Here is an 18,096-nt window from a genome sequence, read left to right as displayed (position 1 = left end):
ATTAAGAACTTCTGCTGTCTTAACACCCTTTTTACACAGAAAAGCCACTTGCATACAAGGAGAAAATATATATTCAGAATATGAAGACCAAGTTCTCAAAATCCATGTCACTTTGATTGCTACAACATTAAAATACAAATTAGTCATTCATATGGACAACCAGTTGTGACACAAGCAGAAACAGCTCTTCCCCCATTCCATCATCTTAACTATGTATAAATCAGGGAATACAATTTCCAGAATAGACCTCTGTTTCACTTGTCCATTGTTTTAAGAAGGTAAAAGCTTATTCCTTTATCAATGGCAATGAAGCAATTTTCTATCCTTTCATATTTTATGGGAGTATCAAATACCGAAAGAGTGCTCCCATTTATTTCCCAGAATGCCTTGTGCATTAACTGGTGCAGCTCAGAGCAGGATACGGATAATACTGAAAACAACTACAGAAAAATATGGTTCTATGCTGAAAACAATTACTTCTCTTAACTACAACCTCTTTAGCATGGAAAAAGGCAAGCATGAAGAGACATGTGGGCAATAGGAAACGGTTTTGTAGTTGTTAGTAGCATCTTCTTTCTTCTTTTGTGCTATTAACAAAAGCTAATGTTAAAGTAGTTTTGAAGAGCCAAACAGATTCTCTACCTCTGTTTTAATGAAAGGATTTGCCCAAGTAAATGTTATCCTCTGAAAATGAAATTTACATTTCGCAACTCAAAGTTTCAGCTCCTGGCCCTACAGCTGGAGTCCTGTCTAAATGCAACAGAGGACACAAAACAAAACTATTTAGTTCTAGAGGTTGCCTCACTCAGGGACACCCACCCGGAGTCAGGTCCTAGAGGAATGATGCGCTCACCATCCTGAAATAGCGAGGCTGAGTCGGGCGCCAGTTGTCAACCAGGGGGAGATCAGGTTCATTCTCAGCATTCTTGGATAGGCTGCGGAGCTTCGCCATCTGCAGGAGAGCAAAAATCAAAATGTCCTGATGGAAATCCCTTGGGATCAAATCCACAGCCCAACAATTGAACCCAGGAGGCTGGCCCAGACCCAGAAGCTGGGGAGAAAGCATCCCTCAAAGTAGTGATGTCCTTCACCTATCACAAGAACTGTACTCGTGTTCTTTTCCGAGCAGTAATATTCTTAGAAATAGTCAAGACAGAAAAAATGGGTCCTATCTGAACAGCACTGTGAAAAGTACTGTCATTTATGTACTGTCTACAGAACCATAGAGCCACAGAAACTGTGGGTAGTCCTCAGAAAATGCAAATAGAACAGCCTATACCTTAATAAACCTCTCCTACTCTAACCCTGCCTTAGTGTCTGACTGTTAAGAAACCTCTGGAACGGCAAGGTGCTAAGGCTGAATTATAAACTAATTGTTCATTTCTGTGGTGAGTCTGTACCAGAGGATATATTCTGCTGCAGTGACACAAAAAAGTCCGTTATTAATAACAGGAATGTAAATCTGGATAATGGCTTGGTTTCAAATGATTTGTGAACACAGTCTGCAGCTTGACTCTCCTTAGCCATTATTTTTTTAACCAAGGTTTGGGTTTTTTTTGAGGGATGCTATTACAGGAGTTCTGCCTATACTCTTTTCAAAACTGTATAATGCTTGTCTGCTACTGCTTTCTGATTTTCAAAGGATGCAACATATATACCCACTTACAGATACATTACGTTCACTTGTCACTGCCATGCACAATGTTAGACGGAAAGCATATCAGCTGTAACTCAGACACTTGACACTTCCCTGTTTGAATGGCTCATCACGAAAAGGGTGCACACATTTTCCCATGTGTACATTTGAAAATGTAGCGCCATGCTAAATGGAATACTGCGTTCAGCTCCGGAGTCCCCAACACAAGAAGGACATGGAGCTGCTGGAGCAGGTCCAGAGGAGGGCCACAAAGATGATCTGAGGGCTGGAACACCTCTGCTATGAAGACAGGCTGAGAGAGTTGGGGCTGTTTGGCCTGGAGAAGAGAAGGCTCCGGGGTGATCTTATAGCAGCTTTCCAGTACTTAAAGGGGGCCTACAGGAAAGCTGGAGAGGGACTTTTTACAAGGGCGTGTAGTGATAGGACAAGGGGCAATGGCTTTCAACTGAAAGAGGGGAGATTTAGATTAGATATAAGGAAGAAATTCTTCACTCTGAGGCTGGTGAGGCAGTGGAACAGGTTGCCCAGAGAAGCTGTGGATGCCCCATCCCTGGAAGTGTTCAAGGCCAGGTTGGAGGAGGCTTTGGGCAATCTGGTGTAGTGGAGGGTGTCCCTGCCCATGTCAGGGGTGTTGGAACTAGATGATCTTTAAGGTCCCTTCCAACCCTAACCATTCTATGATTCTATGATTCTATGCCCGGCAAGCCTCAACTTTGTTCGCAAGTAGGTTCAATACACTGATGTATCTACCCTTTACAGTACAGAGTTCAAGTTCAATAGAAGCAGAACTTCTGTCTGAGCTGTAAAAGCTGGGTTCACTGTGAGTATACTAATTGCAGTTTATGGACTGAGCTAGCTCAGGCATCTCAACATTGCTTTTCACTACACAGCTCAGAAAAGCCAGATTTCTCAGTTTGTCTGAACAAAGAGGTCACATTTATAACCAGTATAATATGCATCAGCTGGTTATTCATCTGAAATCAAATTCCACATGAAGAATAACTTTTATGGGAATAGCAGGAGATGAAGATAGTTTGTCAGTTTTGTTAATACTGATAAAGTACTATTGGAGAAGAGATTGATGGTTTTTATTGTTATTTGTGGAAGATCTGCCCTACTCAGTAAAAAACACAAGCATATATTCAGGCTATAGCTGCATAAAGGTGAAAAAATTAGTCTGCAATCGGATAGAGTTATTCTACAGTCAAATTCCTATCCTTTCATTAAAAGTAATCCGAGTAGCTAGGCTACCCACTCTACACCTCACAGGGATTTCTGGTGAATGGATTTTTCCTGCAGAGCACTGCTTCGCAGTGACTGCGCTTACCCTTCTGGCTAATATACTATTACCATCTGGCTGCACAAGCATCCAAGCAATCCACTGTAAATGCACACACACTTAAAATAATTACTATTAATGAGGCTGCCACAGTAGTACACTTTCTAGGATTAGAAATAATTGGAAACACAATCCTCTCTTATGAATGCATTGCTTAGACTGTAGGCACTCTGGAGTGAGGAAAGTCTTTCTATTGTATTTGATTACAGTACCTCACACAACTGCTTTTCAGGCAGAATTGGCAGTATATCTCAGGAAAAGAGTCAATGTCTCATCTATATGTAGTAATTTCCTTTTTACCTTGAATGCTCTATTTTTTCTACAGTAGGGTCAGTTAGAGAACAGTCTGTATGTTTGCTAAAACTCATTAACTTTAGATACGCCAAAAAAAAGACCATGACCCAAATACAGCAGTGATCAAAAAGTCTTTTCATGAAGCTGGATCAATGATGTGTTAGTTATTCCTTTAAGAATGCATTTTAAATCAGAGATGCTCAGTAATGACTACACTTTTCCAAACAAAATCTGTAGTTGATCTTCTGTAAAACCTCTAAGCAGATTTATGTTGTGGAAACCAGTCAGACCATATTTGTATTTTTCACACAAGTACCAGCTTCAAAATAGTCCACGTATTTTAATTTTCAAATGGGCAAGGCAACAGGAGGCAGATCAATTCAGTAAGATGTGAAAATTAAGCTGTAAGTTATTTGAATACATTACCATATTTCATCTCTTGCCAGCTATGGTTCCCATCATACCTGAGTTCTATTCTTTAAAGACAAAGAGCCACATAAATACAAAGCACTAGAAAATAGATTTTTTTTGCTGATACATGCACATCAGTCAATACAACAAAACACCTTATCACCTTGAGAGCGTGAAATGAAAAGTTATGTGTCAACATATAATATCTACATAATATGTCAGCCACTTGATTAATGATCATGTTCTCAGTATCCTGGAGTCTTGAAATTTGTGATATCGTATCATTGTAGTCTGCTGAGTAGAGAAATAACCTCAGCTGAGAGAAGTGACTTGTGTGGTATGAGTAGAATCATAGGCTGAAAAGTGATGAAAGAAGGCATTTGAATTTCCATAAATGGAGTTGAGGGGGAATGAGGATTAATAAGAAATACTTCTTTGTGGTAAACGACCAGAGAAAGCTTTCAAATTTACAAGAAATTATAGTTATCTGATGCTGCTCCTGTCTGTGAAAATTTAGCTGGTATACGTTCCAGAAACACGGGTACCAAGCACCTCATACAACACTTCCGTAATTTTCTTGTTTACGTGATGCCATCTAGAATGTGGGGCAGACAGAATCACCAATCCCATTAAATTTCTATTCTGATAAAAAGATTTTTTTGAAAGAAGCATGCTATGAGAGACACATTTGCAAAGTAGAATGTTCAAAAAGTGCATTAGGTGAGAACACTGGACTCTTGCTTCATTCAGTGTGCAATGTAGTTAAGGTACCTGACTGTCCTACTGCAATTCATTGCAGATGGTCACTTTTTCACAGCAGCTTTATTTCATAATTTGCCCAGTGATTATCCTCAAACATTCACCATAAGCAATGAACACTTTACATGAGGAAGTCTGAGACAATATAAATGGTTGAAAAAATCCTGCATAATCCAAGTTGTCGGTGCAAACCTAACATAAGTTTTAACTAAATGTGTCAATGTTCTGATTTAAACAGTTGCAGGAGAATACAAGTTAATGGCTTGAGCCTTCCTAAGTTTACTCTTGGTGTAATGCAGTGTTTTGAGCTCTGTGTAAAATAAAAGGTACAAGCCACATCTAGCTCCATCCTTTCCTACCAGCAAAAGTTAATATTGTAGGAACACAGGGACTGGGAAACAAAAAGAGAAATGCTCTTTCCTGTAGCTGATGTGGCAAGAGGTCTCTTGCCTACAGGAGCAAGAGTTCTCATGCATAGTAACTACTGCTTGCTGTCAGTCATGCTCCAATCTGCCATAAACTCTTATCATCTACACTGTGTTATGATTTTACTGATGACTGTGGATTTGAACCACCATGATGTCTGACGCGGGCTAGGAAACAATGAGCTGCTTGCTCCAAGCAGCGAAAGTCATCATCCCTGCTCAATTAATGTAAGAGTCATACAGAGACAACTAAAGAGATGTGTTTAATAGGTTGGTTGCACATACTAGGTTGTAGACTGCAGTCCTTTTAAGATTTTTACAGGTTCCTCATGAAGTCCCAACGTAGTTTCTAAGGCATTCAGTTCTTCATTGTCCTTTTAATCATGCAGTTTCTCTCAGAATCCAATGAGCATTTTCCTTGTCAAAAGACTAAGATCGGATTACAGCATGTAACTAAAAAGAAGTGGGTAAAATATTATCTATTTGAAGTTTACCTGGTCTGAGCTGACTATGATAGGCTCTCTAAGAACAATCCAGGTGATGCACTCTTCGCAAGGTGGAGTAGTGAATGACCCATGGTATGTCCAGTAGTCATGAGATTTAGGGAAAAGAATTGAAGGATCGAAGTTTCGAAAAGGAGCTTCTTTCCCCTTTAAAAAAAGCCATAAAAGAACACAACAAAACCAAACAGAAAACTCCTCAACAGCTCTAGTCAAGAGTAGGTAAAGATGCAGATCTGGTATTTTAAGAAACAGAGTAACTTGGTTACTTGAAAGGTACGAACAAACTGAGGAAACTAAGCGCACACCTACATAACACGTAGTGATGAAGTGAAAGCTAAGTGGACTGAACGATCCTCACAGATGGGCCCAAAGCAGCATGACACAACACACAACTCTGTGATGCTGCTTCTGGTACCTGAGCTAACTTGTGTGAAACGGTGTCCAGTACCAATGTGCTTCACTCATTTCTGTGTAGAAAGAATCTTCCTTCTGGCCTCTTTTCTTACGGAAATTTTGCCTATCTATTGAATATTGGATCAAGTCACTGTATAATGAAGTGAGACAGGTCCTCTAGATTTATAATATTTGGGCTAATAACAAAAAAGACCACCCATGAAATGTGAGATTCTTAGCACATAATGTTATCTGAGATGCAGATGTCTAGTCAGTGGCATTTCCAGAGGTCCATTAGGCAGCCTATTTCAAGACCAAATGGACCAACTTCCAAAAGTGCCTTTTTTTTGTCACTGACCACTGAGGGAATAAGACTCTATGCCAAGTTTTCATGTGAGTGAAGTTTGGTGAGATGACTCTCATTTTCACAAAATTATAAGGCCCACTAAAGTCAAGAAGGCTCATATGTAAATGGAAGAAAGGATTTTTCTTATTGAGGAAAAGCTACCCATGGTTTTATTCACAAGTATCGTCTGGCAATGTTGCAGAGCAGAATTTGAAAACTAGAAAGTCATGCCTCCTGGTTTTTTTTTGTTCTGAGAATTTGCAACGATCTACTTACAATGAAAAGCCCAACATCGTTACCTTTGTTTTGATAGCATTTATTTCTTCCAGAATCCTCTTCATCTCTGGTTTGGGAGTTTTCCCTACCTGTAAAGAAAAAAGCATGAGCTAAACAGAGTTCTGCTCAATCGGTGACCTTCTTTCTCCTATTTTTTAATACATGCATCTAAACATATACCAACTCTAAAACTACAACGCATTAACCCAACCTATCACCTACCAGCTTAGTAAGCTGTCTTCTGTCTGTATCCCAACCCTCACTTCCAAATGAGGAAATTATATCAGTACAGAAACTCAGCATCATGGGTAATTTCACAATACAGCTATTCCTGTTGACATTGAATTTTAGCCTAATAAAGATAGACAATTCTTCAGATTCAAGTACAGATTTTGGAAAAAGTTTCATTCTAGTTTAAAATCCAAATTTCATGATCAGATCTACCATTTGCAATTACTGATCTCAACATAGACATCCATCTTTCTATCTCTAGTGAATACTAATTAAATAAGAGAGAGCAAAGGCCAGTATTTCAGGCTAAGACTGCACGCCCTCAAAAGGATTTTAAAAAACAATGAGTTACATGTATTGTCTGTGAGTTAGTTTTGCCTGGGAGAAAATTCATGAAAAGCCTACGAGCAGTATCTGTCCTTGAAATCAGGCCACAATTAGCATAGAAGACAGTTGACTGCTATTGGTCAGAGGGCCACTACTGACATTGTGTCCCCAAAACAGAGGCAAATACATCTGGATTTACAGCTTCCACCAGCCACACAGTGACACAATAGCTGCTGAGACAAGTGTGTGAAGTATTGGATATCACTTGAAATAACATGACTCATGCTCTATAACTTGAAAAGCATGCATCACTGAAAGTCAAGCCCTTCAACGTTGTATGATCCCTAGAAAATATATTCGGGGGGGGTTGCTTTTTTAACCCTGTAAGAATAGGAACCGCTACAGTAGCAGTACAAAGAAGCATCGTGTGCTTCTACTTACTTGCAAAAATATGGCCAAAACAGCTATTCCATCGGTTCTTCTCACAGCATCAAGGTAATTACTGTATTTGGGATTCCAGTGTAACAAATGTAGCTGGAAACAAAGAAAAACATGTTTAAAGAAATATCCATTATTGAATAGTAAGCCATCAGAGGTTGAATTTAGAGTTCTTCATATACACGAGAGAGTTTGGGGGAATAAAAAGTCAGGATTAGGCCTTCCAAAAAAAAAGGGATAGCAACTCATATATGAGCTATATCAGTCATATATTACCATTTAGACTATTATTTGCTTTAAAATAAACTATAAACATCTTAACACAGAAACCACAAAAGAGAACAGAAATCACAAAAAAGAACAGACATCTCATCTTGAAGCTGAAAAACACAGAAAAGATGCGTAAGTAAACAGGTAGAACATGCAATTCAGAAGTCATCTATTGATATGTGCAATTCATTTCCATTTGGCTTTCAAATTACAGCAATTCTAGAAAAGAATCCATATGAATGTAAGCTCTGTATATTATTAGTCTACAGTTCTCATCTTCCCTTACAATCCTGTAGTGGTAGAAAATTGAGGTAACACATTCTTCCTCTTTTCTGTCGCTAAAATCTTATACTTCTGCTATAATATTATACTTTCAGAACACTGTAGTAAGTTTGCACTGCTTCTCAGTAATCCAGTCATGCTGTCCTATGTTTCAAGCCATGCTGGTTTGAGAACATAGGAAATTTTGTTTCATATAGTATTTTTCTTTTCTTATGCTGTGAGAATTACTTCAACCTATTCACATTTACAAGAATCAATGGGAGTAAGAAGAAAATGTCACAGATAAATAAATAGAAAGAACTTAAAATTAGACAAATTACAAATTTTGTCCCACCTGAACAATAATGACGGATGTTGCTTTAACCCTATTTTAAAGTAAAAAGTGGTGAGTCTTACCTCTCCTGCATATCTCACTCCATTCACAACATGCTCAGAGCCATGGTCGTCAGAAGAACCCCAATGAAAGTGAAGCTGACGCAGCCTGTAGACTCCTGGAAGTGGCCCACCTCTCAGCACTGCAATTGATAATCTGCATCAGCATTAGACTCAGGAATCTTCCAATTTTTTTAAAAGAAATAGATATATTTTAAAAATATTTACATACATATTTACTGTACAGATGTTCTACGTTATGCAAATACTGAGTACCTCTTGGAAATCTGCACTGATTTTGGCAGCACTTCAGGCAACCATCTTCAACTATATGCATTTACAGGCAGATGAAAATTATTGTGACTAGGCTTCCATTATAGTCAATATAGATCATTGTTTTAATTCAGCTCCGTAAATGTGTATCTAGTACCTTCTGGGCTATGCCAAAAACACCTGGGCAGGACTGGAAGATATGATACAAGATCTGTAGAAGAACTGTATTTTTCTAAAGCAGTATCTGGAGGCAAGGTGAAACACATTAGGTTATCAAAAATGGCATGAGATGCCCATGTTTGGGTAACTGAAGTAAAACTGTAATTAGAACAGTCAAGCCTCTAGAGCAATTCTGCTTGCCTTAAGGTAGGCACTCAACAGATGGTGATCTGAATTGCTCCTTGGACTCCACTGATGAAGTGTGACTCCATCTTTGTTGACTAGAACGGGAGTTTAGAGACACAATCCACCCACGTTTGAAAGCTCACGTAAGACACCTAAACTTAGGTTTCTTAATCTCCCCCTGAATTCCTTCTAATATCTACCTATACCAGAGCACACAAAAATAGCCATGATCAAGATGAACTACTGAAGTGCTAGATGATAAACAAATTCCCACCAAATGCTACAAATGGTGTCTCTTACTGCAGGCTATGACTTATTTGTTTAAAAACCTATGAAATTACTGATGCTGCTTCTGCAATAATGGCCGCTCTCTCTGGCTGTGGAAGAGGAAAAAGAACATAGCAAATGAGCCAGAAAAGCAATCACTGAGAATACAACTATTTTCCTAAAGAAAAGTTCAGCCTGTGAACAATACAATATCCTGTATTCTAAATAGTCAACATTTTTACATTATGTACTGAATGAAGGTGGTGTATTTGAAAGTATCTCACAATAAAAAGGGAAGAATTTCTTCACATTCATTAAATACCAATTAATATTCAATTCTTATCCACTTTATTTGGAGACAGAAGTTATAGCATTCCTATAAACTATTCAGCAGTTTTCAAGAACAGGTCTTTATATGCTAGAGAAAAATATCCTTAAATCTGAAAAGGAATGAAATCCATTATCATCTCAAGAAATAAAGTACTAAGAGTATTCTTTATTGAACATTAAGAACAAGCTGTTATTCTCAACCAAATCCTTTTACTTGTTGCCACAGACATTCAATACTGCAGCTGATGCAGACACAGTAACAGTAGTAGGTGACAAGGCCATCAAATCTCCATTAAAAGAGATCTGTAAAACCAAATAATCCAGTTTAAGGTAAAAATGTGTCATTATTTCCACTGATGGGCCATCAGCAGACATTTTCAATTGGGCATTAGGTGAAGCTCTGCATCACCTGGTGCCAACACATTCCCTCTTCACTCATCTATAAATAGACAGGAGCTTTTACTTAGCACACATTAAGCAGACAGTATGATACAAAGACTAAGATGCCTATGAACCAACATCTCCTGAAGGACAAAAAGGTGTTCTCTTTCTTTTAATTGCAAGTGCGTAGTATAAAACATAGAAATACATGAAATGACAATACAAGTAAATGCAGTTTCCCTATGCTGTAAAAAAGGTAAACGAAACAGTTACAAGAATGAAGTTCTCCAATATCTAAAACAAAAAATCCCCAACTATGTCTGCATAGCTCCAAGTTAGTAAAAGAAATATTTTTTTTTTTTTAAACGTATGGCTTGGAACCTAAATTCTAAAGGTATCTTTATCCTCTTCGGTTTTTGTTTTCAGAAAATACTAACACAAATAAATACGCGCTTATATACCAGTTAGAAAAAGAATATGAGGTGAAAGTTTTAAAAATAAACTATTGTATATTTAAACTGTTTTTCAGTGGGTTTCAAAATATAGCTTTATTTTTATATATTTATATGTTTGTATGTAACAGGAAATTATTATAACAACTATCACATAGGAAATGTTCACCTTAAATATCTGAGATTCCCAGTTTCAAGGCTGCAATAGCTGTTTCCCTACCACAAAACACTCACAAAAGGTTGCTTTTCTAGAAGGCCCCATGACTCTGAGCTTCTACGTATGACACTGCATTAAACGAAAAGCAAAAGCTTTAAAAAAGAAGCCTGCAGGCTCACTCCCCAATATATGGGCAGCCAGCTTTACTCTTAGTCCTCTGAAATACTGCGTAATCCTTCTCGCCCGGCTAGCTGAATGGCAGGTCTTAGTTCTGAATATTGGAAACGTGGCGTTTCTGTTCCTGTTTCTGCTCTACAGGAAGTAACAGGATGACCACAGCAGATTTACCAAAATGCACCTCCCTTAAACTTGCTGTCATTAAGGTTACACGGCTCAGCTGCAGGAATACACAAACCAGCCCAGGAAGGCAAGGGAGAAAAGTATTCACTTCTTTCTGGTGCATTATCGTTGCAAACTCTCATCCCATTGCTCAGTGACTGACTCTTGTCATACGGGTTTGGACATCACCCTGCACCAGTGCCTGATACCAGACATAAAAATATCATGCCTGTCTGAAGCACTTGCTCAAATCTCATGTCCCTCCATCCACACTGAAGAACCATCTACCACAAAGCAATCCTACACAGACACATCTGTAGACATCAGTTCCAGTCAAAAAGCTCACCTTTTATTTGATCTGTCATAAACTTAGCAGCCTGAGACAGAACTGGCTAATGAAAGAATGTTTTTTTCCCACTCACATTGTAATCACTGAGGCAGGATTTGCCCCAGAGAGGGCAAGTGTTGCACTGGAAGATGTACTAAGGTGAGAAAACACTCTGTAGCTCCCTCTGTGTGTTTACAGCAAAATGAAGGTGTGATGCTGTTTGAGTGGAGATAACTGCTCCACTTCACCTTAGTCAGCAGGGTATCCTTAACAGCATAATGTGACAAGAAGGTTTCAAATAAATCCATCCACTTGCTGGGCATCTTAGGTAGGGGTCTGGTTGTTAATCTATACTAATGTCAATTGTCATCTATCCACACTAAAGTAACACTGGCAAAGCTACGCCTACACAAATGCCTTCCCTGTTTGCTCTGAAGGAATACTGTGAAAGTCAGGTGGAAAAACACAAGGAGCCCTAAACAGAGTCATGAGGTGAGCTGTGTTTATAAACATGAGAAGAACCAACTGTTCTTATAAGATTTATGATCCTTACATCCTGCCAAATCCATAAAATGAATTGGTAAACCGCAATGAAATTAAATTAGTATGATATAACTGCATGGCAACTGAAAAAGATACATTACCTTTGTTATGTTGCTTTATAACAGAATCTAACAGTGCAGTATAAACTCCACAGCTTTTTAATGTCAGTGCCACATTTTAGATGTCATAAAAAAGCCTCTGCTCAAAAGAAGATCTCTGTACTGAAACACTCTGGCTAACTGCAGGGATAAACCATAGTTCCTAAAAGCTTTGGGAACATTTTACACAGTTCTCACTGAAATTTTCTTTAGGCAAACACTGAATAACATGCAGAAGAATCACTTTTCCTTTTATTTGAACCCTGTACTCTTACAGGGACAGACGGAGAAAAAGAGAAGTGTCTGACAGAAGCCTGTCAGCGTGCCACCCACCCTCACTCGCTCTGCAACGCATCTTTCCAAGTTTCATGCCTATTGATCAGAGCCTGTTCTTCAGTGAGCTCCCACATCATCTGTGTTTGTCATCTATGGTAGGGCCGAAATCCCCATCTCCAGGGGCAGAAAACTGACAGTCCACTTCGTAACTGTAGCCTCAGAAGGCCCTTGACTGTTCAAGCATTTTTCTCTCTCACAATCGCACACAGGTTCAGTTAACAGAAACTCAACTCCTAAATTCCCCGCACCCGAACTCTGCAGTGCTCATATTAACACCCAGTACCTTCACGCAGACAAACGACAGAAGTGTCCAACACCGAAGGAAGAATTTAACTTTGCTGCCTTTTGCGGTGCGCAGTATAGCCGTCGAGTGGTATGCACCACAGCTACACAAGCTCTGAGATCTAGCTCTGCTATTCTTGCCACGCCGACTGACTTGTGCCAGTGTAAATTCAGTACACAAAATGCTAAGTAACTTTTTGCAGGAACCCACCAAAAATGTGAGTGTCTGTGGACAAATTTCCTCCAGTTTTAATTAAAGTTACTGGGGTTTGTCATTGGTTTAGAACCAGCCAACAAGCGTTTGTTCACCAAAAGTTGATAAGCAAAATCTCATTTCAAAAGATAAATGAGATTTCCCACAAAATGGTACACTAGGAAACGTTGTCCAAAAGCACTAGTCATGCTACAAGAGACCAGTAAGCAACAAGCTTTCACTGCTTACAGTAACAGTCTCTTTACATTTTTTTTTCCATCATCCACGTCCAGAGGCACACATTCCTTTGACAAGAAATTGAAAGATTCTGCGCACAGCATCAAGGTAACCGTGAAAGAAAGTGTGCCTGCTCTGAGGTACTCCAAGCCCTTAAATGTCATCCATCAGAAAGTCAGTAAAAAGAGAAATAGGAATCAGTTTGGCCAACGAACTTCTATAGAAATTGTCAAGAAGATAAGAAAAACACACAAAGTGAGAAGATGAAGGCAAGCATCCACTTGACATAGCCTTATTGTATCTCTCTCCAGCTGCTGTGTCTGGATTCCAAGACTTATTTATCTTTACTGTTTATTAAATGATTGAATGCCTTGATCTAACCATCTATCCACAGGTATTACGAAGAAAGCCAGAGAGACATAAATTGTAAGGAAGTTAGGAGCTATAGATCTCCCACAACATCACAACAATGACCCCGTCAGTTAGGTGGTCTCAGAACACTTCTCTGGCACAAATATTTTTGGAATTTTAAAGGCAAATGGACTCTCCCAGCAGAAATAAGATTGCAGCCCTAATTCAAAACAAAACCAGAGTCTCTGCTGGATCTAAAAGAGTATCTGAGTTGCCATTTAGGCCAAAAAACATAGCAGTGGAAGGCTGCCAAAGTACCCAAGTTCTAGTACGGATTTTATTGTGGCCATCACAAGGTGGCACAACAACCTAGGAGGTTTTGATGTCAGCTCCCAGCTCTTTCCTGGACTTTGAGACTCTAGTCTCCACCTGCAATGATTTTACAGTGCTTAAGGTCCTTCTTCCACATAGGTATGGTAAGACAGGCAACTGAGTCCACAATAATCCATTAAATTGTACAGACAGGCAGCAGAGGCATGGCACAGCTCCTAAAGCAAGTATCTGTCATCAAAGCTTTCAGATGTATCACAGATTCTTAAAGTCAACCAGACTTTATAAATAACCAGAGATAAATTCTCCAATTCCTTCCACTAAGCTAACTCCAAAGATAACAGCAATAAGGTCTCTTCCAACATAATATGTGAATTACACTAGATGACACTTCTCCTGGAAGCTTCTCTCTGATCATCTGAGTTTAAGAAACTGTCCCAACAGTGAATATTCAAAGTATTCCTGGTAGAGAAGATACAATGGAAGCAAAACTCGGAGGCATTCAAAGTACTTAATTTTATCACTCACCTTTGCAATTTATTCAGCAATCTATTTCATCTACCATTAATGAAAATCTAGATATAACTACAGATATGGGTATAACCACTCTAACCGAAAAAGTTAGGAAAATAAAGGAAGTCCTTAGTTTTCTGGTTAACTCAGAAACAATTCAGACAAATAGAGTGACAGATACATAGACAGACAGAGAGACAGAATGTCTTTGTTCCAAAGGAATAAAAGCTTCATTCCTGTATGATTGCTACTACATATGTATGCATTATGCAGCAGGTGGTTCCTTTACACAAAAAAATAAGTCACTGTACGTATCCTGAAGAACTTAAGTCAGTATGCTCAAGTCAGTAGGAGTATGCACAGTGGAATTTGTCCTGCAATTAGCATGATGATAGAGAAGGAACACCACCCACAGACTCTGCAGGCAATGGTATAACAAAGGAGACATAACAATAAACACTGAATGTTTCTTGCCTTCAAAGAGTTGAGAAATACACCTACTTTTTTTCCAGTGAGTCACTTTTTATTTCTGAGATCAGAACACAACAGTTACCGAGCAGTTCATCTGAAAAAAGATTCAGAACATTCCAAAACTTTCTGCTCTTTGGGGTCACAGTGTTGCATCCATGCCATAGATTGCTGTGTCTGCATACTCCTTTCCGTGCAAAATCTGAGTAATTATAACAATATTACTTTGACATTCATGGAGAAAATGCAACCATTGATATACTTGATGCTCTTCCAGCAAATAACTGAGATTGTAAAAAATGGTCAGTAATGGTCATGGGGGTCTTCTCACATGCCACAGCTACATCTCTTTACTCATGTATTGTGTTATCTGACATTAATAATAGTTTTATTCAAATAACACTAAAGATTCTCACTTTGCCAGAAAAGTAATCAAACTCTTGACCGCATAGTCATTTGTGAGTTTTGATAGTGTATTAACTAGTCCGGCTTACATACATTTTGATCCTCGGTTTTCATGAAATCCAAGTCATTCCTTAAAAATCCATTACATTAAATCCATGCCTGTAGATATTTAAGATCAACCAACCTATTAGTAAAATTCCTTCTAGTAATTATAGCTGTCAATCCTAGTTATATTGTAATAGAAATGGGAACTTTTAATGCAGTTAAGAAATAATTCTGTACACTGTGGAAGACAGACTTTTCAATATTTTGCTGAAATTGACATTCCTTTTTCCTTTTCTTACCATCCCATGCACCATAAATAACAAGACAATTCTGTTGACCTTGATACAAGAATGAAGAGTGAGGTATGCATTTGATTTTTCCTTTTTATCTCAGTAATAATGCAATTTCATCCTTCTTTCAGTAACGTTTTTTCCTTTGAAATATAGCCACTAGTACTAACATAAAATGTCAGTGGTTCTGCCAACATAAACCAAATATTTCTAGCACCTGTTAAGCAGAACAGACATATGTCTTCAAAATATATAACCCTACTAATTCCTAAAAGCCATGCATTATGTATGCAGCACATTGTATGTTGTCATTAACTATGAGTGGATAAAAGATTTTGGACGTTAAAGCTGAAACACTGGAATTTCTCAGCCCTATAATCCTCATTAAGACAAAATCTCATAAATGCCAAAGGGAGTTTTAACTGATTAAATATCGTGACTTTGTGGCAACATCTGGTTCAGTACTTCATTTATCAGAAATTATATGGCTACAGTTTTCAAATATTGAACCTTCAGCCATGTACACAGTTAAAGATACTATTCTGGGCATCTCAAATAGTGTTGAATGGAGGAACTCAGTCCTCACAGACAAAGCCTAGACTCCATGGAAAGCAACCCAAGTGCAATGGCTTTTGTAAGCACAGAAATTTACTTTACACCTTAATTCATCCCGCGCCAAGCTTCTCTGCAGCTCTCTCCACTCCCTAGGATTTTACCTACGGACTTTAAAAGTAGTCACAGGCCTTTCCCACCAGTTGTGCAGGGCACTGGAGTCATAGAAACCTGTACATCACACGCAGGCGGGAAGTAAGTGACCTTCTGACAGCCGTGAGCATTCAGAGCACTCTCTGTCTTTCAGGAGTCACTGACAGATAATAACAGCTTGAGAGGAAAACCAAACTAACCTGATCTATCGAAAGAATCATCAAATACAACTCTGCAGGTTTTCCCATTATTGAGGATGGTCTTCGCTGCACCTGGATCGTAACTAGCAAACCATGGTAGTAGGGAGCTATCATAATGCACTTCTTTGTTATTGATTTCAATAGGTGACTGATGGCGTCCTTTGGCAATTGGGTAATTTTTGTGCCACTGATCTGGTCCTAGAAAAAATACAGAGAAACATCTCAAAAACCTTTCACAGTTAGGTGTGAATTATACTTGTATTACAATACAATAAATGCCAGCGTGGTTTTGCTTAGCTATAGAACATCAATAAGACGTATTAATAAAGCAGGTTACTAATCACCTGGTTGTTAGTCATGACCTGTCAAGAGTTTCATTGTATAAAATCCAATTAGATCATTGTAGCTGGAATATTAGATACTGTGAGTCATTTGGCTGAACCTAAACTCTCATAGTAACCTCAGAACTTTACTTATCAGGAGACTGACAATACACCAAGGAAGGAAGCTAGAGCTGTACACTCCAAGTCCAGCACTGGCTAGAAATATGATGGGATATACCCAAACGAATCGACTGTGGCATCATCCACCTATCCAGAGAGAGAAAGGGCCACTGGTATCTGAAGAAGATGAAACGTGGAATTAATTATCATCATGGTTTTATCAAGAACTTCACGTGGAAAAAGCCTGGCAGAGGCCACGGTGTTCTGAGCGGGAACAAGAGGCCACCCGGGCAGGAGGGATCGCGGCTGCACTGCAGACTGGCACTGCCCCTCTGGCATCACGGCCAGCCTAAAGCTGGGTTTTTAAAACTGTGTCACATTTTGAACGCATTAGCAGTAAGAAAACTGACTTTATTTAACCTAAGAGACCTCAGCCGCCGCCTGCCCTTCCACACCCCGAGTGGCGACCAGCCGACCCCGCCACCCGGGGCTGCGCAGACCCGGGCCCACCCGGACCCGCACTCCCCCGGTTACGGCACGCCCCGGCAGCGGGGCCTCCCGTTTCGCCCGGGTTGTGCTCCCAGAGCCGCCGCCTGCGGGGTCGGCGGCCGCAGCGGAGCCGGGCCGGGCCGCGGCCCCGCGCCCCGCTCACCATTGTCGCTGTCGTAGCCCCACGGGTAATAGTTGGGGTTGATCATGGCGTCGTCCCGGCGCCGCGCCTCAGCCTCTCCGGCGGGACGGCGGCCTCGTCTTACGGAGGCTTTTTATACACTCCCGCCAACTCCATGCCCTTCCCCGCCGCCCGCGGGCCGGGAGGGACGGCGGGGCTACGACCGCCGGGGGCGGGGAGAGCCGCGCTGCCTCCCACCGTCCGCCCGCCGCTCCCGCCGTGAGGTGCCCGCCGCTCGCGGGCCCTCCGCGCCCCGCGCCGTTTTCCGCAGAGCTGCCCGCAGGGGACGGGGGTCGAGGGGTCCCGCGGTGTGTGGGGGTGCAGAGGGTGATCCCGGCGCGGGGCAGCGGAGGGGGCCCGGCATGGCTCCCCCGCTGTCCGGGCACCCGGCGGCTGTGGGGGGCTGCGGGGGGAGGTGAGGGGAGAGGGGCTCTCTCCGAGGAAATGGGAATATGGGAAAGCACGTATGTCCGGAACTAGGTACAGGCAACGTAGGAATGTTTTTCAAATTCAAGTAAGATATGCATACATGCACGCACAGATAGACGTGCAGATAAAAGAGGAAACAACCCGGCTGGTTTCAGAAATTCGACGTACAGGTGGCAGGCGGGGTGGGAAGGCTTTGAATGGCTGTTTCTAGAAAACCTGTTTGCCGTCAGACTGCGCCAGGTTAGGAGAGGCTGGGCCCCTCCGGGGAGACCGCACTGGCGATGTGTTTCCCACTCGATGCGCAGCATAACCCTGATGTGGAGGTCAGCTGGGGATGAAGGGATGGGTCCAACATTTTCTGTG

The 18,096-nt window shown here is 40.5% G+C and overlaps 1 protein-coding gene across 2 annotated transcripts; it reads right to left on the bottom strand.

Annotated features, from left to right (window-relative positions):
- Positions 1–832: 832 nt before the first annotated feature.
- LOC104372557 (carbonic anhydrase 3) lies at positions 833–17,332 on the bottom strand. 2 transcript variants are annotated; one of them, XM_086609439.1, is made up of 8 exons: positions 17,287–17,332; positions 16,192–16,389; positions 14,580–14,643; positions 8,348–8,480; positions 7,403–7,495; positions 6,427–6,492; positions 5,380–5,535; positions 833–952 (listed from the first exon to the last, which is right to left on the bottom strand). In XM_086609439.1, exons 1-8 carry the CDS (start codon positions 17,330–17,332, stop codon positions 833–835), a joined length of 876 nt encoding a protein of 291 aa, XP_086465565.1. The 2 variants fall into 2 exon arrangements, with proteins under 2 accessions (XP_086465565.1, XP_086465566.1); XM_086609440.1 differs by lacking the exon at positions 14,580–14,643 and having other exon boundaries at positions 8,348–8,466.
- Between the last annotated feature and the right edge of the window lie 764 nt (positions 17,333–18,096).

The sequence above is a fragment of the Tauraco erythrolophus genome, chromosome 3 (assembly GCF_009769465.1).
Source record: "Tauraco erythrolophus isolate bTauEry1 chromosome 3, bTauEry1.pri, whole genome shotgun sequence".
NCBI lineage: Eukaryota > Metazoa > Chordata > Aves > Musophagiformes > Musophagidae > Tauraco > Tauraco erythrolophus.
The sequence above is the reverse complement of the archived record's forward strand: the minus strand, read 5'-3'. Positions and strand labels throughout refer to the sequence as shown.

Excerpts from the sequence above, each read along its gene's own strand:
- LOC104372557 (XM_086609439.1), bottom strand. The coding sequence starts at position 17,332 with ATGATCAACCCCAACTATTACCCGTGGGGCTACGACAGCGACAATG. Across the intron at positions 6,493-7,402 it reads TTTTGGCCATATTTTTGCAA|GTAGGGAAAACTCCCAAACC; the intron begins GTAAGTAGAAGC and ends TTTTCTTTACAG. Across the intron at positions 5,536-6,426 it reads TAAATGCTATCAAAACAAAG|GGGAAAGAAGCTCCTTTTCG; the intron begins GTAACGATGTTG and ends CTTTTTTTAAAG.